At 40.2% G+C, this 12,100-nt stretch overlaps 1 protein-coding gene across 6 annotated transcripts in view; it reads left to right on the forward strand.

Annotated features, from left to right (window-relative positions):
• Positions 1-12,100, forward strand: part of ralgps2 (Ral GEF with PH domain and SH3 binding motif 2) — a 162,531-nt gene that overhangs the window by 82,867 nt on the left and 67,564 nt on the right. For all 6 annotated transcript variants that reach the window (XM_042334806.1, XM_042334808.1, XM_007902966.2 and 3 more), the window contains exons 7-8: positions 7,287-7,376; positions 7,483-7,575. In XM_042334806.1, the coding sequence (XP_042190740.1) occupies positions 7,287-7,376; positions 7,483-7,575 (183 nt within the window). The remainder of the gene's footprint in view (positions 1-7,286; positions 7,377-7,482; positions 7,576-12,100) is intronic.

The raw sequence follows: 12,100 nt of genomic DNA on the forward strand, positions 1-12,100 counted from the left end.
TGAGCCCCTCCAATCAGGTTTCCGTACCACCCACAGAACAGAAACAGCTTTGATCAAAGCGACAAATTACATTTTGTCCATCTGCGACCAGGGCTGCCTCTGTCTCCTCATCCTCCTTGACCTTTTTGCTGCCTTCGATACCATTGACCACTCTATCCTCCTCCACCGCCTCTCCTCGCCTCAACCTTCATGGTTCTGGCCATGAATGGTTCAAATTCTACCTCTCCCACCGTTGCCAGTTCATCTCCACAAATGTCTTCTCCTCTTGCCCCTGCACCATTTTGTGCTGAGTTCCTCTGTCCTTGGTCCACTCCTTTTCAATATCTATATGCTCCCTCTTGGTGACATCATCTGCAGAACACATCCGAAACACTGATTGTCCAGCGCCTTGGGACGTCCTCCTGACGTGAAAGGCGCCATACAAATGTAATTTTGTTGTTGAAGCGAGCAACGTGGCAGAGGCATGACTTGAGTTTAGTCAGCAGTCCACTTACCACATCTCTTTTGGTTCTGTTGGAAAAGGATCAGGTTCTCCTAACAACTTGTCTCCTTTTGTATCTAATAATAATATTAATCCTTTCAAAACAATAACTCAATAAATAAAATAATTTGATCTCTCAGTCCATGACTGTTTGTGGACCACTGATGTGCACAATTGGCTGCCACGTTTCGCCCACAAAATATACAGTCCCTCTACTTTACTGTATATTCTGTGAAACACTTTTAGATGTCTCAATGAGGTGATAAGGTGCTATATCAAATGCAAGGATTTTTTTTTTAATCTGAGATTACTCAATGGATGGAAAGGAACATATTTATTCCAAGAATGGATAATTCTTCAACCATCTAAAATGTTGCCAATAAATGTATTGTTTTTTCCAAAGTTATACGATAATTGCAGTTTGCAGACTGCTGTAAATTACTGCCCAGGAAATCCAAGAGAAAGAGACTATGTAAATACAAGAGCTTATTTTTTATAATTACCCATTAAATTGTACAACACTGAATGACTTAAAAGTCTTGGCATGACAAGCCACCCTGCGTGGAGGGCTGGATATAAGTGCAAGTTATATAAGTTGTTGTAAGCTTTTACTCAACAGTGTTTAATAGTAGACTACATACAGTATTACTGGTACCAACAATTTTTATAATGTTTTCTTAACAATTTATGTCAACGCCAATTGCTAATCAGTAAACAAAATCATTGTAGCTGCGGACAGGCAGTCACGGATTCCAAGATTCAGTCTGTTTAGAAATTTAAATGCAAGTCTATATCATTCCAGGGAATGTTCCAAAACAACATCTGCAAGCCACTCAGAATGCATAGGAAATGCTCCTACTTGTGTAGCGGAGATGCAAATACTGTAATGGGGAGCAGATTGACTGAATAGATCTTATAAATGGATCTTATGGTTTCGGGGATTCAATTAAAGTTCCAAATATGTCAGTTAGTAGCACTTTTACCTCTGATTCAGTTGGTTGTGGATTCCAGCCCCATACTGATACTTAGAAACCATCCAGTCTATGCTGATTCTCCAGTGGAGTGCTGCATTATCGGAGGTGCCAGCTTTCAGGGGTTACATTAAATTGAGGTTCCTTCTGCCCATTCAGGTGAAAGTTAAAGATCCCGTGGCACTATTCAAAAAGAGAAGGGAGTTTCTCCCAATGTCATGGCCAACAATTCCCCAGATAAAATTAGTCATTCACTTCATGGCAGTTTGTGGGATATTGATGCGTGCAAATTGGCTGCCTGGTCTACCAATTAAAAAAATACACAGAGACTACACTTTGCAAAGAATCCTGGTAAGCACTTTGAGACAGCCTCCTGATGTGAAAAATGCTGTATCAAATGCAAGGAATATTAAGCATTAAGGATTTAAAACTGTATACTTCGACAACCCTAATAATGAATCCACCTTATCAGTACATTTAGTTTCCTACAAAAAGTAGTCAAGAGGTCGATTCTTTGACTTACAAGTCTAAATGTGTGGCACCAGCCTCATGGACTTTGGTACTGAGAACAGAATTGAAAGCGCCTACACATCGAGGATATTTAAATTCAAAGCTGACATCAGTATGTTAATATATCAAATCATGGTTGAAATATATATACCACGGGAACACAGGCTCAAGTTTAGAAGAGGGAAAGTTAGAGTTGAGAATTAATTTTACACAGGTAATTATGTGGAATAGGTGAAGCAGCGGAGACACATTGTGCTAACAAATTTACAAAAAAAAGGAAATGTAATTGTTTTTATGGTGAAGAAATCAATTGAGGGCTTTGAGAGATAATTTTTTTCCCCATTACGTTTCCCAGATGAACCACAATGATCTTTCCAGTCATGTACATAGTTAGGTTTCTAAATTGGCATTTACATTTTTCTTTTCAATCCTGCTTTTAAATGATTATTTATGGGGATGTCAGTTCTGCATTGTAATCATTTCTGAGTTAATGAAGCTGCAGTTAATTTTTTCAAAAGTTCTTGAAAAAGGTATTTAATTAATAAGTGGCTTTCTAGAATAAGTGAAATAAAAATTCAACAAGCAAGCAGTCAGCATATTTAACAAAACCAGGAAGAGTGGTGGAAAATAAGATTAATAACACGCAGCTTAGAAAAAACAGGGTGCAATTAGAACAGACACTCTGCCACAATCAGCACAGAAAGAGGCCACAAATGGTCTTTATGTTTAAGTGGGCTGCTTATTGGTGCAGCATGCTGATGTATTAGTTTTATGGCACAAAATAATAGAATAGATGGATTCAAACGGCAGTATAGTAGAATGGATTCACATGCACATTTCTCCATGTGGCAAATTTCCAAAATGTCAGGTTGTATCAAGAGGAGCTAAGAATAAAAGGAAAATTGGAGAGTAGTCAGTTTGTGCTTCTCTTGTTCACCTTCCAACAGTCTGTTAAAGAGCAGGATAAGAAGAGAGATTGGAGGAATGTCAGCTGACCTGACTCTTTGTTTCAGAATAGTGTGGAGGAAAAACTTGAAAGAGGGAGAGAAAGGAAAAAATTAAGACAAAACCTTAATCTTTTAAGATGCGTGAAAATTACTTTGACAAAACCTGCTCAGGGAGGGCTAGGTCGTAAAATGTGCCAACAGGACATGAAATGGCTGACAACTTCTGAGCAGAAAATTACAAAAGGATATACTTTTCCTTTGCAATTTTTGACTGGTGTTGAATTTATCATTGTAAGTAAATCATAAATCTGTTATAGGAAGTTTTGCTACAAAATCCTTTGAGTACTGAATTTCCTTTGGCATTTGGAAAGCAGAAATATTTTCCATTACCTAGCATCTGTAAGAATAATCTAAAACACTTTAATGGTCATTATTAGTAGTAGGGAGTCCAGCAGAGTGATCCAAGTTCAAATCCCACTCCAGCCTGGCTTTCTTTGTATTCTGGGTTTCTGACTCTTGTTTTTCCAGGAGGAGAATTTTGGCACTCTTATCGAAGTTCTTTGGGGAGGGAGGAAGAGACGACCTGTTTCCGCACCACCGTATAGAATGTTTATTGAAGAAAACTAAGATCAGCAAAGCCTTTGACTGTGTTAAGCAGCTTCACTCTGTATCATTTTGTGTTCCAAGCAAAGGCAGTAGGTGTTGTGAGATGAGAAAATATAATGGCAAATTTACAAATCTACAATTACAATCTTTAAAAAGTAGTAGCAGAGAATTGAGGAGCTGTACAAAATGATTAAAATAAAATTGAAATGACTAAAATACAATCATCTAGTTGGCAAAAATAAAATTTAAAATTAATAGGATTAGTAGGTGTTAAATTTTGAGGACTAACTTCTCTTTTTAGACCTTTATGCTGTCTCAAAAGGTATAGAGATTTGCAAAAATATTAATTATCTACTTTACAGAATACCCTTTCAAATAGAGTGCTCTTTGAGACCAAAATCAAAAATGGTGGAACTGGGGACAAGGTTCATAGGCTTCAAGCCAGCTTGTTGGCAGGTTTCCCATTTATTTGATTGATTTTTTTAAAAAAAAATAACTGCTGTGGTAGTTCTCAAATTTAAGATGCCCTAGATCACATTTGAAGATTATATTGCTGTTGTAGTTTTGCCAGAAAACCTCCAGTACTGATGAGTTTTACAGCTGAGAATCTCACATCTGTGTAGTCAGTGAGCAATGTCAGTACTAGGTAGGAATATTAATGCAACAATTCTGTGAATACTGCAGCAATAATCTGAAATTAGTTTCATTCAAAATCCAGTAGGAAACCTTTCTCATTACACAATTAAAAGTAGGTCATATACATTTGTAAAATGAGAGGGAAAAGAATAAGGATAAATGGAGAAAAGAATTTTAAATTACAAATTAAATCAGTGAAGGAAGACTGCTTGTTCAGCAAATTTTGTAAAACAGGAAATTGTCCTGTGCCTATTACATGAAAGTTATCCAAAATAAATGTTGGGTACTGCTGAAACTAATTGAACGATGTACAGTTACTTCTCCTAACTTGTCTCTCGTCCCAGTAAGTTCACTGCTTTTCTCAGCAATATATAAGTGCTTAGGAAAAGAAGGAGAATAAATAATGGTTACTGTTTAATTTATAACTGTTTTTAGTATTTGCAAATCACATCAGGGCAAGGACGGAAGTTTCATCCAAAGAGAAGCAGCCCCACACCTAGAGAGAGAGAGACCCCAACTCCAACCTCAAAACCTTAGAGGAACCTCCAACTCCAAACCCCAACCTCAAGCGTCAGAGGAAACATCAAAGCTTTTCCAGGGTTAATAATCTCTTTAAAAATAATAATAATAATAATAATTTGGTTACTCAATCCAAGACTGTTTGTGGGACACTGCTGTGCTCAATTGACTGACGTGTTGCGCCCACAAAACACACTTTACCGTATATTCTGTGAAGCGCTTTGAGACCTCGGAAGACATGATAAGGCATTATATCAAATGGAAGGCTTATTATTATTATAAGGATGTGCGTGTGGGTATGGTGATTCAGGTATTACTCCTGAAAGCCATTCTCCACCTATCCCTCCCTCCACTTGACCCTGTCTCTCCCTCATCTCTCACCTATATCGTTTCCCAAATGAAGCCCATTAACGCCATCCCTATCCCTCTCCTTATGTTCCAGCTCCACTTTGTTGCCCTTGACTCATCTCTATTCTCAAACTACCATCCCATCTCTCACCTTTCTTTTTTTTCCAAGGTCCTGAAACGAGTCTTTGCTTTTCAGCTTTTCTCTTTCCTCTCCTGCAGCCCACAGTATAGACTGCCTTAGTCAAAAGTTAAAATGACATTCTGCCCATTTGTGACCAGGCTCTCAACTCTTCCCTCCATAGGTTACAGATTATTCAGAATTCTGCAGCTCATGTTCTCTCTCACTCCAAGATCTGTGAGCTGATCAATACCATCCACACCCAGCATCACTGACTCCCCAAACACCAGAGGATCGAGTTTAAGATCCTCGTACTCACTTTCAAAGCCTCCACAGTCTTGCTCCTCCCTAACTCTGCGTCCTACTAACACCTTACCAATCTTCAAGCACCCTCCACTCGGTGAACACTGGCTTGATCCATGTACCCCATTCTTTTGCCTTGCCCCCTCCCTTGCCTCTCTCAAGGCCCGTCTCAAGACCTTCCTCTTTCACCATACATTCAGTCATCATACCCACATCCCGCTTAGTTGCAATCCCTTTTGATTGCAAACCCCAACTCAGGTGCAATGCTTCACTGTCCAGCACCTTGGGATGTCACCCCAACTTGAAAGGCAATATATAAATGCAACTTGCTGTTGAGGTTGATTTTAGATTGCGCATCGACTAGGTTTACAAAATTGCTCCTGCTTGAAACAGTTTGGTCACTAAAAGACACAACCTAAAGACATATTTCAATATTATTTATTTATTGCTGAGGAGTGTTTATTTGGTTTACACATGTGTTTTGAGAAGCATTGAACTATTTCTTTGCTATTTCTGCATCGGCAGTGCAGAAAATATCACTTGAGAGACGTGCTTGCATCCCTTAAGAAAGCTCACTGAAAATTGCGCTTCAATTTTTGGTTGCTGAGGTAAAGATTTGCCTCTGGCAAGTTTTTCATCCGTGCCAGGTTGTGAAACATTCAGAGGTTTGACTTTGCACTTAACCTGCAAAGTGCTAACATTTTGCTGTGATTCTTGCTGTTATTAATTGTGAACTAAAATTTGTTGTTCTAGCATGCTTTGGCAAATCGCAGCAGTGATTTGAATTATGGTGATGTATTTTTATTTTGCTATACTCAGAATTCTAGCGGAAAATATTCTGTTTTTTATCATCATAATTTTGTTGTGCCATATGGCTGCTGTCAGAAAGTTGTCAAATTAGTTTCAAGGTATGTTTCAGGAAAAGAGGTAAATAAACTTTTTTTCCAATACAGCAAAACATTGTTTCAGTGGATTGTGTGGTAGTGTGACTCATTGCTGAGTTTTGGATTAAAATTCAGCTTGACCGATGATCTGAAAGACTCGGAGTGAAATGAGCTTGGTAGCAGTCTTAATCTAATTTATAATGGACACTGCACAGAACTGGCCATATTGGAATTTACAGGCACTCATCAGGAGGCTTCTCCATTAGTGACTTGCTTTGTAACTGGAAATATTGCAGGGGCTGCTGCATTTAGGTACCTGGTTAAGCACATTGATAAGTATAGATTGAGTTTTATGCATCGTATAGTTAATGTTGAAACAAACTGGATGGAAAGTGATCCATTACCCAGCATGGTCATCCCTTGTGTTCGTTCAGCACCGTTTCTGACCTGTTTTTTTATGCAGAATACAGTACTTTACATTGGTTGAAATATGATCAATCAGCATATCTGACAGTATAAAGGCAGTGGTCCGACTATGGGTTTACATCTTCAATAGAAGAGTGTTTATCGAGAGAGTGGAGGGGAGTAGGGTGGGTGAGAGAGGGAGAGAGGCTGGTGGGAGGTGAGTGAGAAAGAGCGGGAGACTGGCTTGGGGAAAGATGGGAGGGAGACTGGCACGGAGAGAGAGAGAAGAAGATTGGAAAGGGGAAGGGCTGGAGACTTACTGGAGAATGCTGAAAGAGAGATTTTGTGGGAGGTGGGTGAGAGGGAGACTGGCAGGGAAGAGAGAGAGAGAGGCTGCCCGGGGTGGGTGGGGAGCAAAAGATTGGGGTAGAGAGGGAAAGAATCAGAGCGAGTTGAGGAGGGAAATAGAAAGTGTTCTTCAGAAGAGTAAATTGAAACTTATTTCTATTAAGATGAAACAACTTTATATTGCTTCAACTATATTGCTTTAACCTACAGGTGAGCTTTTGGGTTGTCAGAGAGATCCTTACCGCACAAACACTAAAAATAAGAGCAGAAGTTTTGAGCCACTATATTAAAACTGCAAAGGTAAGTAGCTTGCTTTCTTGATGATATGTTTTGCTTGCTGCTTACCCTAAAATAATGCCTGGTTAGTCGTGTTTCTTGTGGTTAATGTACTTTATTTTCATTGTAGAAATTGTATGAATTGAATAACCTACATGCACTAATGGCTGTGGTGTCTGGATTGCAGAGTGCACCTATCTTCAGACTTACAAAAACATGGGCGGTGAGTGCTATGCAGACCATTGAATTGGTCCTTACCTTCATTGTGATTTGAAACATATTTTAGAAACTATACATAACAGTTGCTTACCAATTTAACATAGATCTGAGTTAAAACAGCAGTTTCCTTTGGTTTCAAAGGAAAACATGATCTTCCTTTCCTAAATCCATGCTGTATGATACTTTATTGTAGACTCCCAATACCTTGCCAGCCACAGATGTTAAAATAAACTTTGTGTAGGCTCTAGTTTTTTTGGATTAGCTCTATCTCCTTTTTAAAAATAGGAATTATATCTGCCACCCTCCAGTTATCTGATATGATTTCTTTCTCTGCTGAAAGTGCCTTGGCTATATTCTCCGTGCTATTTTTAAAGGATCCTTGGATGTAGTCGATCAGGACCTGGTGCTTTGCCTTATTTAAGCTTAATTTATTTTATTTAATTTATCTTGTATCTTCTTCTTTACTACCTTAACTGCTATGATTTAATTCATAGAATTATGCAGCATGGAACAAGGCCATTTGGTCCACCTGGTCTGTTCCATTGTTTATAAGCTAAATGAGCCTCCACTTCCTATTCATCTCTCCTATATCCCTCTATTCCCTTCTTTCTCTAGTATGCATCAAATTTTCTCTTAAATACAAGCTGAAGCTGTTTTTTAACCACAATTTTTGCATTCTCACCACTTCCTCCTTAAACTCCCTTTTAGATGTTATTAATCTAATCTTTCTGATCTTGTCCTCCTGACGTGAAAGGCGCTATACAAATGTAATCTTTTTGTTGTATTTATGGCTCCTTGCACGTGCGCTCACACACACTGTCTCTCTCTCTCTTTCTCTCACACACACACAGCCCCCCTCTCTTACAGCCCCTATCTCTAGCCCTCATATACTTAATCTCTTTCTCTTTCTCTCTCTCTTACTCTCACACAGCTACCCAATTCTCACACACAGCCCCATTTTCTTTCTTTCTCTTGCAGCCCCCTTTCACTCTCACACATCTCTCTTGTACACAGCCTCTTTAACACACAGCATCTCACATTGAAGCCACATCATATCTATTATGGAAGCTAACTATTAAAGGCAAATTCTGCCATTATTAGTGAGATGCTCACATTAATGAATTTGGAATTTTGATCCCTGGCTTTAATTCAGAGGTTTAGTGTGATGTCAGCATTTTAAATCAAGCATCCAGGGCCATTCCACCTTCCTTACACTATTCAGCAATGTTTCTCTCCCAGTGAGGCCACTCAGGCCTTTCCAGGGAAGTTGAAAATCCATGGACTTTCCATGGACATCCTACCCAACTTTTGACTGCAGTCAAAGGGCCTCCAGTAGAGGGTCAAACCACAATCAACACTAAAACATAGTTTAAAAAACTACCCTTCACTCTTCTACACCACTATTAACACAAGCTTATGGACTTGAGTGCATTCGGCTATTTATAGAGTTTAACCAGCTAAAACAACATGATATTGTGAACACTAACAAGCTTCCTGCTGCTTACTGCTTCAAGATCCACACTCTCGTGTTCAAATCCATTCACTCCCTGGCACTTCCCTACCAAGATCCAAAATGTCTTATTGTCTTAAGATCATTGCCTTAAAATGTAAGAGTGCAGAATTTTTTTTAACTTGTTAATTGGAAACTGTTTTATTGCAGTACACGAAAAACTGCAAACATTTGTACCAGAATTAACACCAGTTTTTCCAAAAAATCTGCACCGTATTGAATTTTACGACAATAATCTTGAGGCTAGGACCATGAGTCATATATGGTCTTTGGATTCATAAATATTGCCTGATAAGGGGGACATTGTGGATGATAAATAATGAAAGTGTTGAAAGTTTTGATATTTTACTAGGACAGATTTTCATACAGTATATTATATAAGGAATTGGATAGATATTTAAAAGGAAATTGGACAGGCATTTGAAAAGGAAAAATTTGCAGGGCTATGTGTAAGAGCGCGGTAGTGGGACTAGTTGGTAACTCTTTCAAAGAGCCAGCACAGGCACGACGGCCCAAATGGCCTCCTGTGCTGTAAGATTCTATGATTCTTTGTGAGATGGTTCTAATTATGGGGGAAAACTGTTTCTCAAGGAGATTTGCAGTGACACATTAGGTTCTCATGGTTTGCAACTACTCTGTCTCCTAATAACTTCTTAAAGCAACTCATGATTCTGGTCTCATTTAGAGAGATTAATTGTGCTGCAGTTTAGAGACTTGTCATTCTTAGATTTCCTCCAGGCAAGTGTGATTAATGATATTCTCACTAAAATTGCGAAACATGTGCAAGCTTAACTTTTAACACTTGTTTCTCATGGTGATTTGCTGACATATTTGAAGACATTTACATGTATGAAGACATGGTTTGTCAGAAGTCTCAAACTTGCATGTAATATGTTCAGGTATTTCTAAGTGCCAGAACTTTATTGCCATTCTTCTGCAAAATAAGAGGCTTATTTTGTTTGTACCATATTTTTCAGCGCAATTTTGATCCAATACACTGTTTAGCTATCTATTCAGAAAGTGGAACTTCAGTTTTATGTTTTACAAGATTACTTGAACTGTAATAGCCAACTGCGAATTAACGAGGAGAAGCTTTGTCAGGTGTGGCAATTATAAGAAACGCTCTTAACTACATTACATGCTACTGTATTGTAATCTATGGGCTGAATCTGCAGTGCAGTTAGTTTGGTGGTTTACAAAAGGTTCAATTGCATTTTATTATGGACATTATATGGACTGTGCATTAACAACAACAACAAATTGCATTTGTATAGCGTCTTTCACGTCGAGAGGATGCCCCAAGGTGCTAGACAATCGAGGGTTTGCACCCACGCTGGGGGTTGGGATCAAGAGGGATGGAGGGCAAGGGGGTTCAGGTGGGAGGATAACCGAAGTCATGGTCAAAAAGGAAGGTCTTGAGATGGAACAAAACCTTAGGCAAGTTTCCTTAATCTACCCGCCACTGTTTACCTAGCAGTAAATAGGAACCCGGTTGTTAGTTGATTTGCGGATCGCTTTCCGAGAGTAATAATCCCTTCTAAATAAAAATGAAATTGTTTACTTCAATCAATGACTGTGGGACACTGCTGTGCTCAATTGGCTGCTGTGTTTCCCCCACAAAATATACAGTCAGTTCACTTTACAGTATATTCTGTGTAGCACTTTGAGACATCTCAGACGTGATAAAGTGCTACATTAAATGCAACGATTATTATCATTATTAAAGAAGGCAAGGGAAGGGGTTAGGCGGAGAGTTCAGAGGGTGGGGGCAGAAAGGCTGAAGGCCCGAATACCGATGGTGGGATGAGCAGGGGGGTGTGTGTTGAACAGGTGCCCTGCAAGCAGACGGACCGGTGAAGGTGGGTAAGGTTTTAGCAGGTCGCAGAGGTCGGGAGGGGAAGCCTGCGTAGGGCTTTAAAAGTGAGGACGAGGATTTTTAACTTGAGGGATGGCGAAGTGGAGCCAGCTGAGGAGGTACGGGAATGCAGAATGGATCATGGCACGGATGTACAGTTTAAAGGGCAGTTGAGCGTTGCACAAGACACCAAGCTTTCGTACAGGCTCGGTGAGGTTTAGATTTCATTCTTGAATAAGTGTCTGAGGTGAGGAGGCGCTGATGGGAGCCAAGCATGACTTGTCAGCATTCAACTGGAAAAAGTTTTCTCTTATCTAGGACTTGACGTCTGACAGAGCGAGAGAGTTGGGTGTCATCTGCATGCAATTATTATTATTATGTGGAAGTTAACCCCATATCTGCAGTTGATACTTCTGAGCGGGAGCATGTAAATATTAAAGAGGAGAGGACCAAGGACCCTGAGGACCGCCACATGTGACTGGAGGGCTGGAGGAGAAGTTGTTAGTGGATACAAAGTAGAGTTGATGGGAGAAGGCTAAGTAGCACGGAAACCAGATTGGAGGGGTTCATAAAGAGAGTGGCAGGAAAGGAAAGAGAGAAACAGTGACTCATTCCAGGATCTTGGAAGAGATAGGATATAGTTAGAGAACAGAGATGGGTCAAGGGAAGGTTTTTTGAAGGTACGGTTGATGATGGCTATTTTTAACAGGTTGGGAACTGTGCTGGTGAACAACAACAAAATTACATTTGTATAGCGCCTTTCACGTCGGGAGGATGTCCCAAGGCGCTCGATAGACAGAGTTACGGACCTGTGCTGAGGGTCGGGGTGGGAGAGGGGTGAGGGCAAAGGGAGGAAGCAGCGAGATCGAAAGCACGGACAAAGAGTAGGTTTTTGAGGTGGGTTTTGAAGGTGGTGAGGGAGGGGGCGAGACGGAGGGATTGCGGGATGGAATTCCAGAGGGTGGGTGCAGAGTGACGGAAGGCCCGCCCTCCGATAGTGGGGCTAGCAAGGCGGGGGACGTGAAGCAGGCCAGAGCCCGCTGAGCAGAGCACGTGAACAGGATGGTCGGGGGTTAGGAGGTCGGAGAGGTAGGGGGAGCAAGTCCATGGAGGGCTTTGAAGGTGAGGACCAGGATCTTGAACTGTATCCTCTGTGTGATGGGA

Source organism: Callorhinchus milii, unplaced genomic scaffold (genome assembly GCF_018977255.1).
Source record: "Callorhinchus milii isolate IMCB2004 unplaced genomic scaffold, IMCB_Cmil_1.0 Scaffold5, whole genome shotgun sequence".
Lineage (NCBI taxonomy): Eukaryota > Metazoa > Chordata > Chondrichthyes > Chimaeriformes > Callorhinchidae > Callorhinchus > Callorhinchus milii.